This window comes from Electrophorus electricus, chromosome 3, assembly GCF_041902795.1.
Source record: "Electrophorus electricus isolate QZ-2024a chromosome 3, ASM4190279v1, whole genome shotgun sequence".
Lineage (NCBI taxonomy): Eukaryota > Metazoa > Chordata > Actinopteri > Gymnotiformes > Gymnotidae > Electrophorus > Electrophorus electricus.
The window spans coordinates 30752940-30778050 of NC_137499.1; the positions used below are offsets into that span (position 1 = coordinate 30752940).

The window sequence follows — 25111 nt, forward strand, 5'->3', positions numbered from 1 at the left end:
TGGTTTTCTGTCCAGCTTATAGTCTACACACAAAACTGAAGAGTGCCAAAAAGCAAAGAAATTTAGGCTTAACACATATCCAATTTTTTTATTAGAGCTTTTTTCCCCCCAAAGCAGTGTATCCATTGTAAGACAGCAGCAACAAAATAAAAATCTACACGGTTTTAAAACAAAAATTACTGTCTAAATATGTAGTTACAAAAATACATTGCACAGTCCTACTTCATAACTAAAATAAATAGTCTTGAACAAACTTAGTAATGTACACAAGAAAATTTTCAACATAGCATCAACTTAACCACTAATTTTTTGCTTTACATTTAAGAGAATAGGACTTGTGCAATGTACATTTTTTACAAGTTATAATTCTGCATTCTCAGGCAAAATATTCAAACAAAAATAAAATATGCAAAAGTAGTAGATAATAATAATAATAATAATAATAATAATAATAATAATAACAACAGTGATGATGATGATGATGATCATGATGATGATGGGATTAACCAATAGTGAATAAAAAGCAGACTATTAACAAAATATACATTACATTCCTCCAGGTATGGACCAGGTGGCTTAATTAAGATTATCCTTAATAAAGGGACTCTGTGAAACTGATGGTAACAGACTGTCATGAGATCCATTTTTCTTACTTCTGTCTAGTACTGGTGTAGCTTTATACACTACTCCAGTATTAATGTGCAGTTAAATCCATAGGGGGAAAAAAACAAACTGTTTGAAAGATTCTACTTAAAATGTCATGTAAATGTTTGCTACAGTGCTTAAAAGGGGACTCTTCTGTCCTGCTATAACATCTTAAATACACATTCAGTGCTTGTCAGAGCGTTTCTCTGTCTCTCAGTCCTGGTCATAGAGTAGCAGTACCATGTGTATTTTAGTATTTTTCCTGCTTATGCACACCTGACTCATTACCAAGTTCAATTTGCAGGGAGACCACTATATGCATGGCAGGGGTATTTCAGGACCACGACTGAGAAACATTCCTCTATTCCATCACCTAGTGTATAGGTTATGGTTATCAATGTTTATTCTTATGTCTAAAAATATATTTAAAAATGTAAAAAAGAACACACATGAAAAGATTAAACAGATTCATAGAAGTGGTCCAGTCCAGTTAATGACTATGCAGATGAGTCAGAGCAGCAGCAGACTCTAGCTTTAGATACACAGAGCATGGGATTGAGGGCAAATTGCTGTAGCTTTTTCACCAATCCAGTTACGCTGAGACTGAACCTTAGAGAATGAAGTCTCCTGAATGATGAATTCTGAAGAAAAAAAAGGATACAAAGAGAGACGAAAAAGAGGAAAATGTATTGACTTTTTTAAGGTACAGATACCTGCCCAAGTGAGTGGTACCCAGGAAAAGAGAAAGATACTTTAGTGATCCAGGGCCTCAGGCTGATTCAGTGCAAGAGTGAGTTAAGGAGAGGGACTGAAAGGAGTCCAGTCCCAGTTCTCTTTAACTGTTCATTTTACTCTTTCCATGGTCATTCATGTGTACTTTCTATGCTTGGTATAAAAACATCCTTCTTGTTTGCTTCTTTAAACTCCTATTTAAACTCAACATCTCCAACAGCGTAAAAATGTCTTTTCTAACCCAGTTCTCTCTATGTTGAAAAAAGGGCCCTCCTTTATATACATACAGGCAGATGCATTAGTATACAGCGAGGGATTTTTTTTTTTATTTAATGGAAGGGTCTCCATGAACTCTGAAACGATAGATACAAGTGTACTCAGGGTGACCCCAGTTGGACAGTACTCTCAGCTCAATGATCTGGAACGCTCTGTCATTGTTCTCCTGTGAGGAAACAAAAACAGCACAGGAAGCCAGTCAATAGCAGAAAACTGAAACAGACCTAAATGAGGTGAGGTTCTGTTATATATGGATACTGTGCGTGTCTCTGCAATCATAAGTTTAGCCTGTGTGGTAGGAACTGGCAGAGAGGAGGAACACTGGAATGTCCGGAGAGACCACCCAGTAACCACAACACCAAGAGGTCAAAGACACAACTACGTGCCAAGATGGCAAGATAATTAATGTCAAAACAAGCAGGCTTACTGTTGAACTAATCCTACATATCTACTAACCACTGGTGTGATATTACTGAGGAGTCTCTTTAGTCAAAGCCTTACCTGATAATTGGTATGCACTTTTTTTCCTGTTGTATGTAAACAGTCTATGTAGTGTATGTAGTGATTTAGTAATGAAGTATGTACCACAACAGGGAAGGTCTGCAGAGATTCTCCATCTTCTTGGTAGGCGTAGTCACCTAGAAGCTTTCCCTCCTCCTGATATTCATCTTCCAGCCCCTGCAAACACAGAAAATAAAAGCTCATATGTCAAGCTCAGAAATGACTAGACACTTGAACTTTAAAAAGTCAATTTATTAAAAACATTCAAATAAATATTGTTATTGTTTGAAAAAAATTAACTTCCAAAATTGTTCATCTGCATCTATGTGGTTTATAGAAATGTGTGTGTATGTAGGTAGTCTTACATATACTCTAAAGTGGTGTGGAGCACTGCTGATGTTGCCAGTGGGAGACAGGGCTTTGGGGATGTGTTCCAGGCAGAAGGATGTAGGCAGAACACTCAGAGACAGCCTAATAACCAGGTAACCCTGGGAACCTTTAAATGCCCAGCAGTTACCTGGGTACACATCTGGCTACAAATAAAAAAAAACCTCCATGTTACATTCTTGTGTCAAAGACAATAATCTGTATGCCTTATACATATCATGTGGAATGAGTAACAGAATGAGGACCTTGAATAACTGAACATGACTGAAGAGTTCAGTCCTGCTTTACCTGGATGACGACGCGAGGAGATTGGGAGAAATACCACAGCGGGACACCGAATAAGCTCATCAGTGCTGTTTTTGTCTCATACGTCTCTGAACAACGTGTACTCAGGATGCTTCCCCCTAAACACACATACACAGACACACACACATCAACCAACCCTGAATCCTTCTGCAAGCAGCAAACTGTCTTTCATTTCTGTTCATATATTTTACATAGAGTAAGGCCCTGGGCCTCGTACCTCCGGACTCCAGGGCGTAGTCTACCAGGCCCGTGCGGTCCTGCGAGTACAGTGTCAGTGCATTATGCACTATTATCTGCACTTGCTAAACGAACAAAAGACAGGAAATTAACATACAAAGAAAGCAAGATCAAACAGTAGTGATGTTGCTGATAACTGACATGGCATCAAAATGGAGGTGGGCTGTGCTTGGTGCCAAATGCTTCCCTGCCCTGCAGAACATAAGAGGCTGATCAACTGGTTATCAAAATTGTAAAGGGAGATGGCTCTGTCTCAGCTAAAAGGGTATCTTATTTTTAAGAGCTGACATTTAAATTCACTTTATCATCTTATTAAAGCATCCAATAAACATCCAATATATATGTATTGTTGTATACCCAACTCAGAAAAGTATACAAATGATCCTGTAGAATATATACAACACTCTGCCGGTGTATGTATAATCGCTTTTCAAGCCTTCAGTGAGTGTCACTGTGATGTCTTTACTTCAAAACCCTAGTGTAGATAAAATTACATCTTTGACATTTTTCTTTTTTAGGCTAAATAGGGTGTTTTGGTATTTGTGCTGTCTTAGTTGTTTATGTTTAAATGACATTTATTTATTCTTTTGTTTTTTAGTATTACCCTCCTGAATACTCTTAACTCAGTGTTGTCAGAAATGAAATACCCCTAGATCAAATAATCTGTAGGAAAAGTACTAATTTGAATTGTCTATTTGGGGGGGTGGTGTCAGTGAAGTGGTGAGGGTACAACTGATTTGGGTGAAGAAATGAGAGTTCTTTCACAGACACATGTGCACATACACACCCTAATAAGCCAAGAAACAAACTTCACCTCCTCTGTCATTCCAGCAGCACCAGCAGTGTGAGTGACTGTCCGAGTGACTGTTTCAGCAGAGCTCTGAGATTTGCTCTGCTCAAGCTGAACAGATATGTTTCCCAGAATGCTGCGCTCCAGGGTGGCAAGGGTAGCATGAAGGTCAGATGAGCTGGTGTACTGAGAAGACAGCCACTGTAATAGATTCTCAGGAAGCGTTACGTCCTTGCTATGTCTCATTTCACTTCCGTAGAACAAGGTGTACAGCTCTTCTCTCACCTGAGTGGACACCTGAAGTGTAAAAACATCATGGTGGGAAATACAGCAGATCAGAAAAGACAACACTCAAAGAAAAACCACAATGTAACGAAAATAACAAAAGAAAACCCATAAAAGGCCGAATGTAGATTTGGCTTCCAGAACAGTTTAGCTTCTGAGGAATCATGAAGGACACTTCATGAGGTATCTTGGAGGACACTTCTGTAAATCTGTTAAACAATATGCTTTTCTAAATTGTCTCACTCACTGTTTCTTGCAATGTGTCAAATTGGCCACATTTCCCTTGACATCCCATCACCCCTTGCAGGTCGTTTCTGATATGTCCTAGTTCTGCTTCCAACCTCTGCACCTCTGCAAGCAATGTATCACGGTCCTCTTGGCTCCCTCCCACACTTAGGAAAGAACAAATGTTCAGGATTATTTTTTAGGCATTATCGAAAAGTCACCCACATCAACCATAAGATGCTTAGCTGGGAGTTCAGTTGTTATGGTTTCATATCTACTGCAGAAATGACGGGAAAAAGTCCTTACTCCACAGCAGCTGGAGCAGATGGGTCTGTTTGTCTCCGATACACCTCCTATGGTAAGCGACATGGGTGGTCTTACTCTACCATCATACCAAGCCATATGTTATGGAAATGTATCCTGTGTAAAAATATCTTGTACACTCTACCTCGGTTTTGGAAGTCAGGGCCTGGAGGAGGAGCTCAAGCTGAGCCAAGCGATCTGCATGGACCTTCTGACGCGCCACATTCTGCTCCTGAGTCTGACAGTGAGGAATGCAGTATATAGTGACTGACTGTATTTAAAAGTACACAAAAGGAGGCTGACAAACAGAACAGAAGAAATATATATTGTAGAAAAGGTACCATTTATACACATAAGCCTATTTATTCAATATCACCTGTGCTCTGTCTGAAGCCTCCCTCTCAATCTCTCCTCTGAGCTTGTCAAATTTTGGCTCCAGTAGTTGTGAGACCCAAAGTCCCAGAGTCTCTTTGTCTGTCTGTGTGTTTATCTGCTCTTGTAGGGCGCGGACGAGCTCAACAGCCTCACCATGCTGCTGTGATGCCTGCTGCTCCCTCTGATGGACAGACTCCCACAGTGCAGCCACGCTCTGCTCTAACCGGGCCATTCTCTCACTGTCTACTGACGCTGCTACAGGCTGAGAAGAAAGAGAGTGGTTGAAAGAGAGTGGCGTGTGTGTGTTGAGCTGTGAAAATCCTGTAAGCAAAGAATGTAACGTTGGTCTCTGTGTATTCTTACCTGGGAGGTGACAGGGAGTGGGCTGCGCTCCATTTGCGAGGAAGGTTCAGAGTTGTAGGAGGGTGTAGGTAGTAGAGAAGGGAGGGAGAAGAATGGCACTGATGGCAAAATAGAGATCTTTGCTCTCCACTCAGTCATATTTAGAACTGGGAGATAGTAGATTACTCTGGTCAGCCCCAAATACCATAAACCTGGAGATAAAAGTGAAGGAATATAAACACTGGCCATGAGACTTCCATAAATTGTCTTCAAAATGTTTACATTTTATTTTGTATCTTTTTTTTTGGGGGGGGGGGGGGGGGGGGGGGAGGCTTGTTACATAAAATAAATATTGCAAACTGGGAATACTGTTGCCTGTGTAAACTGTACAGGACAATCACCCTATCAGCATGTTTTTGGGAGATACAATTCTGTATGCATTATAGTTGTGCACTAGAGGAGAAGTGTTTAACAGAAGTGGCTAACTTTATGAGCTCAGGGGAGCTGTCCTGTTTAGCAAATCAATTTCACTACTGCTAATTGTGTGTGTGTGTGTGTGTGTGTGTGTGTGTGTGAGTGAGAGTGTGTGTATTTACAAAACACAGACTATTTCTAAATTTTAGAAGACTATTCTAGAAATTCCTTGATGCTATCAGAGGCATCGGAGAAAACACACTAGTTCATCTCAAATATCATATGCATGGGGCAGGGGTAGCTTGGTGGTTAAGGTGCTTGAGTAGTAATCAGAGGGTTGATAGTTCAAGCACCACCACCACCAATTTGGGCCCCTAAGCAAGGCCCTTAACTCTCAATTTCTCAAAATGTGTTAGGGCATAACTGTAAATTGCTTTGGATGAAAGCATCAACTAAATGCCATGAATCAATATTATATACAGATGTCTGCAGGCATCCCTAAGTCACATTTTTGAGGGCAGTGGTAACTCAGTGGTTAAGGCACTTGACTAGTAATTGGGAGGGTGCCAGTTCAAGCCCCGACACCACCAGATTGCCACTGTTGGGCCCCTGAGTGAGGCCCTTAAATCTCAGTTGCTCAAGTTGTATTCAGTCAGAATTGTAAGTTGCTTTGGGTAAATGCATCAAATAATTGCTGTAAATCTACCCCAAAATTAACATTAGGTGTCACTAAAAATGTCTTCTATCCACAGACTTAAAATGCTTTGTTTCCATCTCAAACCTGACTGAGCTTCTCTTAGCATTTTTTTAATTTGAAATGAATCCTATCCCAAACTCACCCAACAGCAGCAGGAATGGTAGCAGAAATATTATCAGCCTTAGCAGTTTAGGGAAGCACCTGAGAGAAATGAGTCACGCTTAGTAAACCGCACTGAAATCCATTTTATATGCATATAGTTAGTTGAAATATGAATATTTTGTCCAAATGATTAAATACCAATAATGTCAAATAATCCAAATGCAAATCAACTTAATTAAATTTGTATATTTACAATTAACTTTTACTCAACATCTATTTTCAAGCATGTATGCTATTCCAAGTATGCGGCTAATCTCATGAAAAACAGTGAATTACTAAAGTCTTACCTGGTCAGGATAAAGACATTGACCAGAGACATCAAGGTCACCATCTGGTACCAAGCTGTTCCGAGCCACCAGAAGGCTCCAGTCAGAGCATGCCCTATACAGAACAAGGATGGAAGGAAAGATCTAGTGTGTTAAGAATGGATATATGCAGAAGATCCACCAAGAGTGTCAGAAATAGAACACATTACTGAAATTAGCAGCTAAAAGCCAAATGCATACAGAAGAATTATCTTGTAAAAAAATAACCCAGGTGAAAGAAAACAAATTGATATACTGATAAAAGAGTCGAAAGTTGGAAAAACATACAACACACTAAAGATTTTTAAGAGTTAGAATTAGCACACAAGTTCAGGCTTTGAAGAGGTACTTCTCATGAAGATGAGAGATTATAATGAGATGGAAGAAAGAGAGAGAGTGAGTTAAAAATAGTCCAGAAATACACTACACGATTTTTCAATATTGTGTTTATGAGAAAGTTTAAAAACCTTAATCTTGCTCATAAGGTCTAAATAATTTGATTTTGTAAGGTGATTTATTGCCTGCTGAATCGTGCAGTGTCCATTCTGAGAGAGATGCATGCATGATAGCAGTAAATAAGCGTAATGACCTGGAGACAGTATGGCCAACCACAGAACAGACAGCAGCTTCCGAACCACAAATGTTCCTGCTGAACCCAACCCTCTGCCAACCTGCTGCAAACCATAACCTGGTGTGTACCACCAGGTTACCAAGGTCAAAACAAACAAAAAAACAGACAAACAAACAAACAAACCTAGTTAAACAGCAATGCATTGGGAGTTGGTTTGGAATGTGCATAATTAAATGGGAAAATCTTAAATGGGAAGATCTCAAGGGACATGCACGAAAACATCTGAATAGAACACATTTGACTTTTCACCACTGTGTGTGTGTGTTTTTAAAAGAGACAGATAGAGAAAGAATTTGTGTAAAAATATAACCTGTGTAAGCCACCAGGCCCCACAGAGCCGTAAGCAGACAACAGGAGCTGGAGGAGTATGTGTGAGTCGTGTGTGTTTCCAAGTACTGCTTCCCTTTACAATCATCACCTATAGATCAGTGCAAGTGGCAGATAGCAACAAAACACAAACAAAAGTGTAAATGAAATTCTCAAAGTCAGCAAGCAAACTGACAGCAATCATAAGTAAATAAAAATAATGCTAAATAATAAGAGAAATAACTAGAAAGCACATCAAATTACATAATTTCAAAACAAAATAACTACACACACAAACAATTAATATGAAAAGATCCAAAATGTCCTCTGCACAACTCAGGAACGCAGAGGACAAATAAAAGGTAAACTCAGACAATCAGAGCTGTGTGTGTGAGTCTGTGCTGACTAATTGTGCTGTCCTGTGTCATAGACTCCCATTGTTCTCAGGTTGCTGTCTGTCGGTGTGTTTGGCGTCACTGTCATCTAAGTTGTCCATTATTCCTTAGCCTAGTTGCTTAAGAGTAATACCTACTCAGCTGAATAAAAGAGATGAGGCCCAATAATAAACCAGCCACATAGCCAGTTAATCTACCTTAATCAAACGGAAGTGTTATTAAACAAACAGTTCAGCCAAAATTCTACCTTCTTTCCATACAGACAATCTTCCAGTGCATAGTCATTGTCCATTGTTTTTGTTGTTGTTGCTACTGTTTTTATTTATTTATTTATTTTTTGTTTTTTTTTTGCTAGACCTGCTAACATATATTGCAAGTGTGTTGTCACAGAGAAGCAATGTGCTGAATGTATGGCCAAAACTGCAGTGCTGTAGCAGAAGCCATCCTGGACAACTACAATTACATTTTCCTGCCCATGTAGGTGGAAATCACTACCAGTTTGAAAGTGGGATTCTATAAAATGCCAGCTGTTAAGGGATGACACCTAAATTTTGAATTTGGGTTCAAATTGTGAACATACAACTGAAATTGTGAATACAGAATATTCTTGCTATTTTACAAAATGAATTTTAAAATATATGTGTGAAAATATGGGCATATATTTAGTGTAATGCAACATTAGCATGTAAAAAAGAAGTAGCAATATCTAGACAGCAGGCACATACTGAAAGATTAATTGTAAAGAGTAAGCAGGTCTATCAGCATAAATGTCAGTTTGGCTGAACTGGTCAATTAACGTACACGCTTACAGTGACTCAATAGCACCCAGCGCAAAGGTTCCTAAAAACAAACTAGCAGCCTCTCACGTTGACTATTCTGTAATTTAATACGGCATCTATTACAATGTTAAAATGTACAGATCTACAGCCTATAAAACATATATAAATGCATTTGTGTAAGCTTACTCTCTAACACCAGAGTTGGAATTGTTTGCTGAACTGGTGTAAGTAAAATGTAAGTAAAACTGCTGGACTCCCCAACAATAAAACACTACATCACACTAGGGCTTATAAATTCTCCTCTAGAGAATCTGAATAATAAACTAGCTGGTATTTTATTTATTTTTAACTGTAGAAAAGCAAAGTTACAACCATGCCCCTTTGTGTACATGCATCCGCTGATGATTTCTTGTCTGACTACTTACATAACGAGCTGGTGAGATCCATTTGGTCATCCCTTGTCTCTAGGTCTTTCACGTTCACACTGCCACAGTAACTTGAGTGAGCTGAAGCACACATGACACACAAAAACATACCTTATGGGTGCGTTTTCGAGCCATACTAGACCGTAGCCCACCTGTTACCATGCACAGTCACCAACCACTCTACCTTCATTATTGTTTTTTGGGGGGGGGTTTGGTATAACCAAATTGTAAGAGAAACCACATGCTGAGTGGTAGCTCAGTGGTTAAGGTACTTGACTAGTATTCAGAAGGTTGCCAGTTCAAGCCCTGTTGCTGTGAAGTTTTTACTGTTGGGCCCCTGAGCAAGGCCCTTAACCCTCAATTGCTCAAATTGTACTCAATCATAATTGTAAATTGCTTTGAATAAAAGCATCAGCTAAATGCCATAAATATAATGGACAGAACTGGGGGTCAGGAGAGGTGTTCAGGGCTCTTGATGTCCTGTTCTGTATATTACAAGAAGAAAGACCACACAGAAATGCTAGGGTAGGAATATCTCTACTGTTGATACAATTCCAAAGGTGATTAATAGAACTATTTCTGGCACCACTGTGAGCAATTAACCATTTTTATGTGTTGAGACATTGAGCACTGGGTGAAAAATGGGGACTTGCAAAATAATAACTTCAGTTAGATCCATAAGAAGAAATTGCACGAAAAAAATAAAGTTTCAGTTTGTGAGAAGAGAAGATAGAGAAGCCACATTGGCATTCGTGAAAGACACATGCCTCCGTCCACATGTTCGCAGGACTGCCGGTACCTGAGCTATGGTAGTCATTTGCCCTGTAACGGGTCCTCCGGAAAGCAGTCTGTTTTAACATGGTCCCTCTGGCCACAAGCCAGGAGCACACAACTCTCACTGAGTTTGAGACTGACAGGAATACACCTATAGCACCCATACAGCACGCACGCGCACACACATGTACACACACACACACACACACACAATCAAGACACATTTTTAAACACACAGACACACATCAGAAAACTACAAGACACAGTCTTCAGTAAAAGAGATATTAGCCACATCCGCAGGTTCTGGGTTGACATAAGTGCAGAACACATCTAAGCCACAGAGGCTCAACCAGCGTTAACATTAAAACAAACCATCCCCTAATTCCATGGGGGTAAAATCATGCTGTTTAAAGCTATGATGGTGAAAAGCCAAAGCCAGTACATGGGACAGTGTCACAGATCAGGTTGTAAGGAATTTATTGAGGAATGACCATGACTGGAATTTGATTAGAGTTATGTAAGAGCAAACACCACGAATGGTGAAGGAGGAATAAGAAAAATATGGAGGGAAGCATCCTCATTGTGAATACCTTTTCTTTCATGACCTTTGGCCTGGTGGCCTACATGGAAAACATTTTGAAATAGGAGTGTCATTACTGACACTATGGAGGTGAAGACCCGTCTGCTGTAGTGGACACAAGTAGTGGAGACTGATGCCAGGAACCCTGGTGAAATATCGAATGATGGGTCAGACTGTTTTAACAGCAGTTAACACTAGAGTTACTGTCAATGAAACCCAAATGAACATTCATACATTTATAGAAAGAGGAGTACTCCATCCTGGAACCACAAAATACACACTTCCTTTTTTGGAAACCACAAAGTGTTCAGATGTGGGTGAGCAAACAGTCTATGTGATTTATTTCTGAGTAGGACAGAGATGTGTGGATAGACATGTGTGCTACTGTAGACTCTCACCGGTCTGGTGCTTGCGGAGCTTGTCTAAACTGTACACAGTTGAGATGGATGAGGTGGCATCCACACAGTCTTCTGACTGAGACACTGAGGCGGTAGACAGTGAAGAAGGGCCTGTAAGGTCCTCCTCCCTCTCTGCGTGAACAGAGCAGCGTTGACAGATGTAGCCGTTCTCCACCCTGCTGTTGGTCTCTGTTATGCTAGCGGAACCATTCAAAGGTGTGGAGCTTAGCATTGACATTTTACTCCATCCTGGAACAACAGAATACAAAGAACATTTAATTGCATGACATAGGCAATGAAGGGAAGAAATGAAAGAACATTATTCATGACTAACAAAAGATATATTTGCTTCGGTGTCATCAAATGTATGAAATGACTACTAAAACTAATATTTTCTGCACAATTCACTCTTTGTTTTAATGGCCTTAACACTACATATGGCAGTATATATCAGATGATGATGTTTATAGCAAGGAAAGTTGCTCACTGCCCATTTCATTACAAACAACGACCCTGTACCTCTACTCTGGCTGCTTCATTATGTACATCTTCTGTATCTGTTGCTCAGTTAATTTAGCCATCCTCTAGCCCTTCATCAATTATCAGATTCATCACAGGATTGCTGTTGGCTGTATTTTTATGGGTAACGGATCACTTTCCAACTCAGCAGTATCGACATGTGTAAAAACCAGTCACACTGCTGTGCCTGATATATTTTTACCAGCTGAACACCCACAATCACGCATGTGTTCATGTTAAGAATAGTCCACCACCAAAATTCTACTCAGTCAGCAGTCCTGTGTTCAAAAACTGACCCATGATGATGAACTATCCATTTCAAAAGATTGGCTACAGTCTGCATATCTTTAAAACACATATGTATTTCAGTGATATAAGTATACCAAAGAAAGTAGTCAATTGGGGTAGATACAAGGTACATGTTTCTAATAATGGGTGGTAAGTGTATTTGGAAATACTCAAAATTTCAGCATGTCATACATGTTAAACATACACGTAAACATGACTTACTCTTAATCTCAGCATTTTGCTCTGAGCCTGTAGAAGATAAAGGACATCACTCAGTAACCCAGTTTCATTGCAGTTCCCACATGCCTGTTCACAGCACATGTTCTAATTCAGTCACCCTATCTCACTGATTTCTTTCTAAATAGCTCTAAATGCTTCATTTGGTTCTGCTCAAACTCACAAAGACACTGTCAAACGGCACATAAATAAACAAGCACAGCTATTAGTCTCCTATTAAATATTCCGAATGGAATGGCCATTGATCCTCAGGTGATCTGACTGACCTGTGTAGCTGTGTTCTGCAGGGCTGTGTCTGACAGTGGACTGCTCCAGCCGGCTAGACAACAGCACAGTATCAGAGTTGGGATTTCCCTCAGGGCAGCTCAGGCCAACGCTGCACTGGCCCGTCTGAGCCCCAGACAGAGACTGGGAGCTGGACAAAGCTTGCAGCTTTCTGCTTCTCACAGACCTGTGGAAGGTGCGGACAGTCAGACATTAAAATGAGGTGTTCAGAAGGGTCAGCGAGGAAAAGATTCAGTTTTGTAGCTACTATGTTTTTGTACTGCTTCTGTAGAACTATAAAAACTAACACACAATTAACTCCATTTAGAACCTTTAATCCCCCTTACTTATAGAATAAGTAGCTCAGCCATCAATAACTACAATATTATTTAACTGTCCTGTTCCATTATTAGTAGTTCTTAGTGTTACTGATGTACATGTGCCTTATTATTATTATTATTATTATTATTATTATTATTACTGTTGTTGTTTCAGTATCTAACAATATGTGTTAAGTATGTTAAGCCCATATGGCACTGAGCATGTTTTATGAGAATTAATGCATTAACGGTTTCAGTGGACCTGGGCATGGCCTTAGTCACCAGTGAGGCCAGTTTGGGTTTATGTTTAAAGAGTTGTATGTGGCTGAATTAAAAGTGAGCTTGGAAGGGCGGGGTGGAACTGGGATGCCAGACCTCACTGCTGAGCCTTCTGGAGGTATTGGTCTTAATTCAGCGAAACACAATCGAAGGAAGGTGCCTACCTGATGATCCTTGAGAAGAGCTTGCCATGTTGTGGTTTCTGGTATGAAGTGAGTGGGCTGGGCCCCTATGTGAAGCTCTAATGGTACAGGATGTCTAACATTTTATCCTTTGTAGAATTACAGTGTTTACAATGATAGAAAGTCCTGACATTCTCAACTGATGCATATTGCCCTGCAAATTCTGCATATTTACACTTCATATTTCAGTCAGCTCTTACTGTTATTCTGCTTGACGAAATGCTTCCGATATCAAAAATTGGCTGGTAATGATATAAATTCCAGTCTGAATGTGAACCAGAAACTCAGAATATTGAGTACAATGGCAGCAGACTGAGTGGTTATGTGGATATACGCATGCTTTGGCAGTATTATCGTTGCTTTCTTTTGAAGAATCTGATGTGGTATCCTTTAATCAACATAAAGCCCTTTTGCATACAATGCTATGGCATGTGGTTCAAGTCAAAACTGACATATTCTCTTAAAGGAGTAGTGGGTCCAATGCCAAGCTGCAATCATTTTTGGATTTTGCAAAAATTATGACTCAGCCCATTATGAGTTTGTGTGTATGTGCATGTGTCTGTGTGTGTGTGAATAAAATGACTGACCTCCTACTGGAGCCAGTGCTGCTGCTGTAACTGACACTCTGATTTTGGGAGTTCTCCGTTAGGCTTCTGTTGCCATAGAGACCTCCCATGGTGTGTAATCGCAGGCTTCGGCGGGACATTCTGGGCGAGTCATATACTGGTCCAATCTTATGCTCCTTTTCAAACTCCAGAGCAGCTGTTGAGTAACTGGAACTAAAGAAGAAAGAGGTCAATGGTGATGGCTCTACAGATTTTATAACATGAATAACAAAGGTCATGGAATTTAGCCTAACACAAAATCACTCATTAGCAAATAATTTATTAGACAGATTTATTAATATTTCATGACTTTACCAGGCATCAAACCAATCAAGCAGCATTAGTATAATGCATGTTGTGGTAAAGAAGGATCAGATTTAACCCAACCATATATATTGCTCAATGAAAAATACAGCCTAGTTTTTTGTTATGTTATTTGTTTTTATTTTTATTAATAAAATATTAATTTAGCATGCCTCAGATGTCGGGTTATAATTATCAGAACTGTTAAATAAACTGTCATGTTTAACATGATTTTTTAAATCTATTTTAAGTGTCTGGAATGATACCAAATTACAAGCTAAGGGAACGTGATTCCGGCTGTCCAAAATGCAGCCAGCATAACATTTTCACCTCTACATTTAATTTAATACACCACAGCAGGTCTTACTGCATCCCAAACCACACCAGCAAATCTGCATAAAATTACTTTAGGACAGAATGCTGTTTGAGGCACATGTGTAAAGATTTTGGTGTGTTTTACTAGGGGTGTTACAATACATCGTGACACGATTCATCACAATGCATAAATGTGATGATGTGCATTGTGGCGATGGATGAGATCATGTTCCGTTTATTATGCTATCTAATGCAGTTACATTGTTTGAACATCAGAGGTTGCACTTGACCAATGGCGAAACTGTTACAATTAGCATGTTATAAACCAATGTCCCTTGAACATTCATGCTATTTTTTTTAATTGCAGGGGAATAAAAATTCTTGTTTAATATTTGCACAGAATTTTGTATTGTTTATGCTTCTGAAATAAAAAAGGAATACTTTTATTTGGTTATTTAAAATATGGTCAAGCTGCATTTTGTTTACAGTACATTTTGCCTACAATTGTAAACATCTGTTCCTAATTTCTTTTAATTGCAAGGGAATAAAGATAATTTTTGTTACAAAATGTATGCAATAAAAATGTGCATTTTTGCATTGTTTCTACACTTAAGAAATCTTTGTTTTCCAAAGATTTTGTTTCAAACGTCGCGAGAAATCAAATTGTGAATTGACTATCATGAATCATATTGAATCATGAGTAGAGTGCATCATTACACCCCTAGTTTTTACACAGGATATAATTTGGTGTACTAAATTCCAATACTTACTATCTTAATTTAGCTAAATACTTCTGATGCCAAACTAATAAAGGAAACATTTCTTACCAAATATATTTTGGCTGATTGACTACATTCTTAGCAAATAATTTATTACATGCAAGATGCAGTAAAGCTAGCTATCTAGTTTCACTGAACAAAAGCTAACTGATGATTATAGAGGTTCCACAGTTCTGAATCTCTTCCAGGGTCACAGCTGGCTGGAGTTGTTGTTATAAATGTTAGCTTCAGAGGGGTTAGAGGGGAAACACTAAATAATAGCTGCATCTCTTCCTGTTTTTATTTTTCCTGAAGTTTCATTCCCCTGAGTATATAAAGGCCTGTCTCCAGGCCTTTTCATTCTCCTTCCCACAGTTGTTCTATAATAGCTGCCTCATCCTCTCTTCCACAGTCTTTAAAACTCAGTCTTTCACTCTCTCCCTCATTATTTACCCATCACTGTATTTTTCCTCAAAACTTTAAGGAGTTCTTCTTTAATTAGCTGTCACTGTTACTACAGAAATTCAGATTGATAACTTAGCCATTTATCAAATGCCTTTGGATTACAAAAGCAAGATTTTCCTTTCCTTTTTTACAGATACAGATAGTGGCTCCCAGGTCCCATGGATACCTGTCCATCAAGCAGTAGAAGAGGAAACCAGAATTCTGCAGCTACCAAAGCTCCAAAACACTGTTAAAATCTAATTGCAGAATAATTCATTGCAGCACAATCCCAGTAGGCCGTCCAGCTGAAGACTTGATTTATAACATCTGCGAACCCAGTTTGTACAGATTTTGCATGCAGGCAGATGTAACTTATAAATTGTTCCTCTAAGATGGGTGTACCTGTCAGTGGCCAGTGATTCTGGATACAAGGATACCCCCACCCGTTAAGACACTCTTTACTATTGAAACACTTGTCAGACCTCTTTGAGCCCTAACGACAGATGGCTTGATGGTAAGTCACTTGACCTTGTCTCTCTTTACAATGGCCCTCTAACAGACTGAAAGCCACACAAACAACCCCACTGCCTGCATTTGCTCCAATGTGTCTTCACTGACAACAAATAAAACTGCCAACTCCAATGGGATGGACTTATTGCTCACCAACAGCAGCCAGCCAATGAGAGCAAACTATTCACATATTGATTTGAAAAATCGACCAACATAACCAACTGAAGTTTAAATAAACAAACTTCAGATCAATATCACTAAAGTATGTGAAGAAACAGCATCCAAATTTTAATTTAATTGTCAATTGTGCAAAAATGTAATATGTTTTTGTTACTTTACTTTTATTTTTACTCTGCAACCAACTGGTCACAAAATGTCTCCCAGTCCCAATGCAGCCCTAGAGTAAAGTGCTAGCGGGCATTTGCAGTTTAAAGACAAGGACACCATGCTCATTGGGTAAATCTCTTAAAACAGGCTTGTGAGATGATGTAGCTTTTCTTAGTTTAGGTTTGGGCTTTGGAAGTCTGAAGACTAAAGAGAATTTTGTGGTGAATGTTCTATATAACAGCAGGAGAGACGGTAATAGACAGTGTCTCCCTGGCACTGTCCTGTGTGGTCTATCCAGTCCAAGCAGTGATCTGGGGGCTGAAGTCTAGTCAATGTTCTTGCTCTGTAAGACACCTGCCCAAACAACTGGCATGCTTTTCCTACCCCTATCACAAAGAAACAGCTTGTGTCAGTGCATTGCTGTTACATGTTGGTTGACATTTCTACAGGCCTTCAGACTGTTCCACAGCTAAATCTGATTGCACCAAATAAGAAGTCAACTTTATGTACATTATTACCACTGGAGCATCCATGTTGAAATGTTTGCTCTGTAATGGCATTATAAGCTGTTAAATACTGTTATCGTGACTAGATATTTCTAAGTTCTGGCTAGTATTTTAGACTATGTATTGAATTACACCACAATTACATGCAGGGTTCAACAATAAAGATTCCAAAATGCCTGGGGCAAGTAAAACGTGACGTTGGGACAGCAGCACAAAAATTACTTGCCCAGTTAAGCCAGTTCATGTTAGGGGTGGGAGGCTTCTGTGTCTTACTACAAGAATAACAATGGTTTTTACACCATTAACTGTAACTGATCTTTAATTTTACATAGCTGGCAAACTGATGTTTTTGAATCATGCCTCTATGCATCACCATAGCATACGCTGGCTACGGTGTCACACAAACCACTGTAATAGTGATATTTAGTCAATGGCGAGAGTTAGTCAAAAAATGAGAAATGGAATTATAAATACTCAAAACTCCATAATATCCTTTTAATTAAATAATCAGAGTTTCCAATGATGAAACTTTACCAACATTTTTAGCAAAGACAGAAATGGCTTAAGTACCAAAAATAACACACACAAAACACACATCATGGAAGAATTCAGAGAAGGCCACACCTGGATGCTCTGTCCTGTCCAACTCTGACTCTTTACTGAAGTGCCCCAGACTAGGGCAAAAATATAGCATCGTGGTGACATACTGTGACTGTGGGATACCTTGTAGCATGTTAAAAAATGCAATGGTGAATGTGTTTTTATGACATTGTAAAGATGATGCCTGGCCAAAGTTTTGAGTATAATTATTTATGATTGATGGCTCATTTAAAAAACCTAAAACACAGAACACTTATCTGGAATGTTAAAGATTGGTATTAATGTTATTGAGTGTTAATTCTGATATATCCAGGATTCTGACATCAGTATTTCAAAGACTTATACTTGTAGATTTTCATGCAAGACTGAAATCCTATTTCAGTCAAAAATTGAGACAAGAGTTGTCTCAAACCAGTCCAAACAAAACACATCATTAATACCAGTATTCAGTATTAACTTGGTTTTGTACACATTACCAGACTGGAATACGACAGCACTGCATGTACAGAAAATTGACGACCATGTTTTCATTACAAAGCTCGACATCTTATGTCTATTGCTGCTATATGGCCCAAGGTCATGAGGGTGTGTCTAAAAAAATACATGCTATTTTCTTGCCAGCACAACCGGCATAGCCATAATCAGTATGCAGGAAGGAATAAGCAAAATGAAAAATAATCAGAAGCATGTGATGATTAATTCTTATTTTCTTAGCTAATTGTATTATCCACTTGTCTCACTCCTTTTAAACAGAATAGCAGTTAATAGCAGTGCCAAGAGCCTTCCAAAAAGCAACAAAGATGTGTGGGCATAAAGTGCATAACTGACATTAACACATATCAGAAATCACAAAAACTCCTTTACTCTGTTAAACCACATGCGTAGCAGAAAGACCATTCACAAGATATTAGCAACTGCTGAGGATTTCCAGGGTACGTTTTGTTCACACCTGATATGTAGTGCCTACATCATAAAAGCAGATTTCTGCATGACATTCTCCATATGCTACCTCGTTTATATTAACTAATTTCAGGGTATTTCTTTGTACCCTCACACACACACACACACACACACACACACACAGACACTTTGCATTGTGTATGGCGTGTAAGCAAATTTCCAAAACCCATTTTGCTTGATTATGAGAGTCAAAGCATGAATCAATGATCACCTATGAAAATAAGCCAGTATATCCCGTACAGAGTTTAACTGCAACTGACATCAGTGTGCAACAGTTTTAGTTCAGACTGACAGCAAAATCCAAAACACAACCTGAAAACTGATTATAAATAAATAACTAAATATTACCAGGGAGATACCAATGTGCACGCACACACGCAAACACGCACATGCTCCCCCACCCCCAACACACCTGGTCAACATCTGGTTGTTCATCTTTTTGGCAGAGTAACAAATCATTAAGAAACATGTGGAAACCACAGAAGAATGACAAGGTCACAGTATTGTGCAATAGCTGCAACTTTCTGTCCTTTCAGCACCAGCACTCTCCAATTTGGGGGCTTCACCAACCTTGCAAATTACAGTATTTGGGGTTTTAATATTATACTAAATATAAATATAATATATATATATAATATAATAACAAGTCTACATTATGCATCTCCATTTAAAAAAACATGCCTGTTTTCATCATGTGCTTACACCACAGGGTCCTAAAAGGGTGCCTACATTCTCTTCCATTAGAGTAAGACAGTGCAATTAGCCATGCAGAGCTGACGTCTGTGAAACTACTTAACCTTAAGTAACAATGGGAATCCAATCTGAATAAGTTGAGTTTTCTTCATGGTATACCCCACTGATTTAACTGAAGTCCGAGCAAGCGAGCAATACACATGCATTAAGACCTCGTTCAATGCTGGTTCTACAACCAGTATCTGAACCTGTGTCTTTCTGTGTAGGCTCACCTGAGGGAATAGGTATAGCCTGTGTTTTCCGGAGCACACTGTGGAGGAGTATATGTGTGCAGGCGAGAAAAATCCATGGTCATTCTTCGTTTAGACTGCAGAGATCAAGATGGGTGAGAAAGAAGGCTCTTTAGGCCACGGCAGAATGGATGTGTAATGGACGCACATGCTTCAAACAGCAGACACACCCTTATATGTACACATAACCAACTCTTCAGCCTGTCCCTTCAGAATTGACTATTTAAAAACAATGTTTTTGTTTTTTTTTAACTTTCCCACTTGCAAGACTATGGAGATAAATATTGTGAATAAAACGAGATAAAACTAGTAATACTTTAACTCTTGCATTTTGATTTGAGCTAGTTAATAAGGAGTGGCTGGAAGAGAATTTATCTTTTTTATCGTTTCCTTGCCGAACTGTTTAAATTAGTGCAAAATGGCATTACACAGGGTAAAGGACTCTTTCCATGGTAACAAATTAAAACACCTTTTGTGGCTTTAGCATAATTAAAAATCATTAAAGGAAGTGTCATACTACCTCAAACCCTTAAGATAACTATAGAATGGCTATATTTATATTCAGGCATAATTAAGTTAAATGTAAAGCAATATTAATGATATTTAAATAACCAAAGATCATTAACTACTTTTGGAATGCAACAGCCAAATCTGATTAAATCTGAAATGCCTATGTAAATCCACCCTCTTCATTTGGCATGTCTTACCTTTACCTTACGTTAGCAGGGCATTGATGTGTGCAATCTCTGTGTTCAATATAAAGGATTAGAGATACTCTGCTGACTGGAAGAAAGAACTCTCCAATTTGGGGTATTCACCAACAACCTTGCAAATTACAGTATTTGGGGTTTTAATTAATCCTGCCCAACAAATGAAGTTACATAAAAAATACTGTGTCATCTAGAACAACTGACTTTAAGCTACTAATACTTATATATACTTTATTTATATATTATATATATATATATATATATATATATATATATATATATATATATATATATATATATATATATATATATATGCACACACACACACACACACACACACACTTACTTATTTATATATATATATATATTTATATATATATATATAAATAAGTGTGTGTGTGTGTGCATATATATATATATATATATATATATATATATATATATATATATATATATATATATATATATATATATCTCACTAAATGGTTTAGGGCCATTGACTGACAAGCTCATGCAAAAAACAAGTTGGGTGGGTCTCTTAGATCATTTAGGAACTATCCCATGCACCTTTCAGTTTGGTTTAAGGGACTATCGCATTGCTATTCTAGGTTGTCTTTTATTGCCTAGCCTTTACTTATCTTTTATTGCATGTAATGCTTATATATTCATTTCTTATTTATTTCCATTTAACATTTTTTTTAAACTTTGTTCTCTTTAAATCAATTGTCATTTACAATTTTTTATTTGAAAAGCACCTTGCATTACTTTGTGTATAAACTGTGTTATATGTCTTGCTTAAGCAAGGTCTATAGAAGATCATTGTCAGGTGATTGTCTCTGTTTAGAGTACATTATGCCTTTTGGAAGTTTGGCCTAACAAATAATCCTCATGACTTTAGCTAAAAAGAATGGTATTTATAAATGATGAACTGTGATATCACTGCCCTTTGTACAGCAATCAGTTATACACACTGATATTACAAACAAGAGGGAAAGTTGTTTGATGCCATGTTATAATGCATCTATAAATGTCAAAATATTATTATGATATACATAAAGTTTAGTAAGCCAATTAAAACCAGTAAAGCTTCATTTGTTTTGATTGTTTCCCTTAAGAGAGGCTTAGTAGGCCATGATCGGCGCCCTAAATCCCATAAAGGGGGTTCAATCATATTCTTAACAAGACAGGCTGAACTGCACGTTTTCAAGCGCTTTCAGTCCCTCACTCACACAAGCTATCCGAATCTCATGCTGAGACAAGCGATGATGCAGTTCTGACTGCAAGAATTAGACTAGCCTATATGAACACATCGTAAGCTCCTTTGTACAAACCAAGATAGGCAGTATATTCTGTGATATTATGCCTTAGGTGTGACTGTTAACTTTGATTCGAATGTAAAATATTTTGATACTAAAGAACATTTACTGCTGTGTCTACATAATACCAAATCTAAAAGACTAGGATTTTTATAGTACAAATTCGACGCATACTCCTACCCCTGTAACGTGAGTTAACAACGTTACCTCATGTTATATTTTAATTGCAACACCGTAATAACGCAATCACTCTTTACGAACTCCAGCAGTGCCCTTTGATACCCGCTGGTGCAGTCACTCTCGCAAATTCACATTTAATGTCCACAATCTCAAGGTATCGGATAGCAAAGAATTACATAGCTAAGGTGCACTGCGATTTCATGCTGACTTTATCGCTACAAACTGGGCCCGCACCGCTGACTATCAACGCTACTCTAAAACACTCTTAACTGTATTAACCGCAGGTAAACAGATATTCTGTGTTACGCATGTTAACAGCTATTACGCTTTCGTGAAATCATGCATAACAAACAAGAAATGCCTCAACCTCAACGTCAATGTCCGTAGCGATATATGTTGGGGTTTTATGGCGTAATCCAGTTGATCAAAAACCATTCGGCCTTGGAAGATGTGCAAATTATATGACACATATCTGCGTCCATATCAGAGAAAAATAACGATCGTTTTTTTCATAATTATTCCCAAATTCCATAAAAAGTTTCCAAGTTGACAGTACAATTCAGGACTACTTGAGCACAATTCCAAAATGGCTTCCCAGCCGTAACAAAGCCAGGATAACTCAACATGTTCCTCCCATCTCCAGGATTACCGCCGTCAATCAAGAGACATACTTTGAATCTATTGGTCGAACACCCGTGCCTACTTAACCTAAAATATTCCTAAAAACTGAATTATGTCTTGTGTTCATGATCGTTAGATGATATATACATAACGGTCTCAGTACCACTGAATACTTAGAGGAGATTATAAAACGAATTATGCACTTTTATTCATAGGGCTGTGAACCACAATTTATCTTGGGATTTTAGCTAATATGCAAAACGTACATCACAAACTAATCTTGCAGTCTAAAACAGCAAAGTATAATAAAGATGCAATTATAATTTATATTTCTAAATCTTATTCTTGTATTACCTGGCCTCAGTAACTTTACAGCAGTTAGCCTATGTAAAATAGGTTATCGTTTAGATAGGGAATTCTGTCAAATTTCATGGCATGTGATTTGATCAACTTTGAAAACAGGATGCGTCAGTGAATTCAACCTCACACTGACGTCAGGATGCTGAAATTGGACTAAATAGATCGTTTTATTTCTAAACAGATTAAATAACGATTCGATAGATTTGGAGGGTTGCTGTACGAATAAATGCATGAAGGGCTACAAAATGTAACGCCTTGTATGCAAGTTTGTTAGCATATGATATTATAGACTGTGACAGACACAAAGTTATATATAAATAAATACGTTAGAATAGTAGGCTCGTAGGAGTTTGGGAAAGTTGTCGTTAGCGTTCTTTTATTACACAGAATTGTTAGCAGCAAAAGTGAAAGTTTAGATATCTGGTTCAAAAGAGTCCGTTGTTTCCGACACAGCTCCCCAGTGACGCTGTGATAGGGTGGGATTCGGAGTAATAACCGAAGGGTAATTCCAACCACGCTTCGAATTTCCAAACTAACGGTTTAGTTTGTGCCAGTGTGCTGTGGTGCTGGGGGTATTATACAAGTACACCAATACTTTATGGTTTAATATTTACTCAGTCACGCAAACACATTCGAGTCGAAGTACAAATCCACCATTTGTAGGGTGCGAAACCAGCACAACAGTTCAGGATTTCTGAATATTGGCCCAGTGCCTTCTGCGAGGGGTTAGCTAACGTTGGCTAGCTAACTAAATTCAAAATGTGATGTTATACGTAACACAAGAGCAGTTAGCTAGCTAGCTAGTTATCTATATTCTTTTAGCAAAAAACATATCTTAAGTAGCGTAGGTTAGCTAACCTACCTAAGCTAGCTAACGATTATAATTACAGATAATAAACCCAAAACTACTAGCTAACGATAGCCATGCTTAAAACGTTGAGACAACATTGTAGCATAGCTAGCTAACTAGCTATATTGCAGCTTTTTGCGGAAGTTATTAGCTAGCTAGCTATAGTCTAGAGGAGCATGGAAACCTATTCCAACACAAATTATAGTCAAACAAGTTTGGCTAGCTACCTCGGAATGATCCAGTTAGGTTAACTAGTTAGAGTTATCTAACTGGCTATCTAACAAGAACAGTTAAAAATGAACTACAATGGGTGGAAATCAACTTACAGCGTTTTAGTCCCAAATCTTGATTCGCCAAGTCCACATGTTGAATTTTAGCCAGGTAACGTTAGCATATGTTGCAGGATTGCATGAAATGATATCTACCCCGATAACTACCTAAGATAGCTAGCTAGTTAGCCGTGAATCAAATCGAAAGTTCTGTTTACTGTCAGATATCAAAATAAAAAAAATATTATGTTTGTTACGAAAACATGAAGGCTCTGCACTTATTCTGTGTGTTAGACACTGGAGATCAAGGGTTGGCATTATGCAAAGTCGGTTAAAATGAGTCACAGCAGATGATTCGAAAAACGTAATGTGGTAACAACCCCACTAGCCAGCTAGCTACCAGTTTTCCTTTTTATTCACAAAGGAAAAAGGGGAAATGGTAATGAGCGGGGTCCAAGAAATTTTCCCACGTAGCCTGCTTTAAATTACTTTTAGCAATCATATGTCCACCAATCGCCGCAGACTGTTTTTTCAAATATCATCCAGCAAATGTATGTGTGGTCAGGATTGGGGCGAGCTTGTTCTTACGTTTTTGCTGATGTTATTGAAAAAAGATTTAAATCAAAACGCCTAATTAGCATCTATTGGAAAAAGTGCATTATTTCTGGAAAAGATATGAAGTAATATCAATCTATAAAAAAATCAGACTATAAAAATGTGTGTATTGTGTAAAGGACCTTTGTCCAGTCATCATATTAAAATACCATATATAAATATAATTAATCCGACTTTTTCATTAACCCAACTGTTTCATTACATTTTAATGTACTCAAATGTGTTATGTTGGATGGTGTGAGCACCGTAATTAAGAGCGGGGGGGGGGGGTTTCTCCTCCATGGCTTGTATGGCAGAGTGTAGCAAGAACAGTCAACAAATCTAGCATATGTATGTTAAATTTAAAATTGAAACATTTCACATTATTCTAGACATATTGCACCTATTATGGAAGACACTAGTTGAACTTTATGATATGCGGGCTATTTTATCATTTGCCAGAGAGCATCAACCTGTGATTTTCAGATTCTAAATGGTGTATATCTGTGTAATAGTTCTTCAAAATATTGTTGTCAAAGTT

At 38.2% G+C, this 25111-nt stretch overlaps 1 protein-coding gene across 10 annotated transcripts; it reads right to left on the reverse strand.

The window, feature by feature from the left end:
• Window positions 1-72: 72 nt before the first annotated feature.
• Window positions 73-24332, reverse strand: sun1b (Sad1 and UNC84 domain containing 1b). 10 transcript variants are annotated; one of them, XM_027006583.3, is made up of 24 exons: window positions 24034-24332; window positions 19653-19747; window positions 13947-14138; window positions 12581-12765; window positions 12300-12326; window positions 11271-11519; window positions 10883-11017; window positions 10318-10443; window positions 9519-9599; window positions 7924-8031; window positions 7572-7670; window positions 6965-7058; window positions 6658-6716; window positions 5426-5616; window positions 5064-5324; window positions 4833-4925; window positions 4691-4737; window positions 4407-4551; window positions 3899-4171; window positions 3065-3149; window positions 2830-2945; window positions 2520-2687; window positions 2239-2331; window positions 73-1819 (listed from the first exon to the last, which is right to left on the reverse strand). In XM_027006583.3, exons 2-24 carry the CDS (start codon window positions 19733-19735, stop codon window positions 1703-1705), a joined length of 3027 nt encoding a protein of 1008 aa, XP_026862384.2. In that variant the 5' UTR covers window positions 19736-19747; window positions 24034-24332; the 3' UTR covers window positions 73-1702. The 10 variants fall into 10 exon arrangements, with proteins under 10 accessions (XP_026862384.2, XP_026862382.2, XP_026862386.2 ...); XM_027006581.3 differs by lacking the exon at window positions 24034-24332 and adding an exon at window positions 22244-22471; XM_027006585.3 differs by lacking the exon at window positions 19653-19747 and having other exon boundaries at window positions 24034-24331.
• Window positions 24333-25111: the final 779 nt, after the last annotated feature.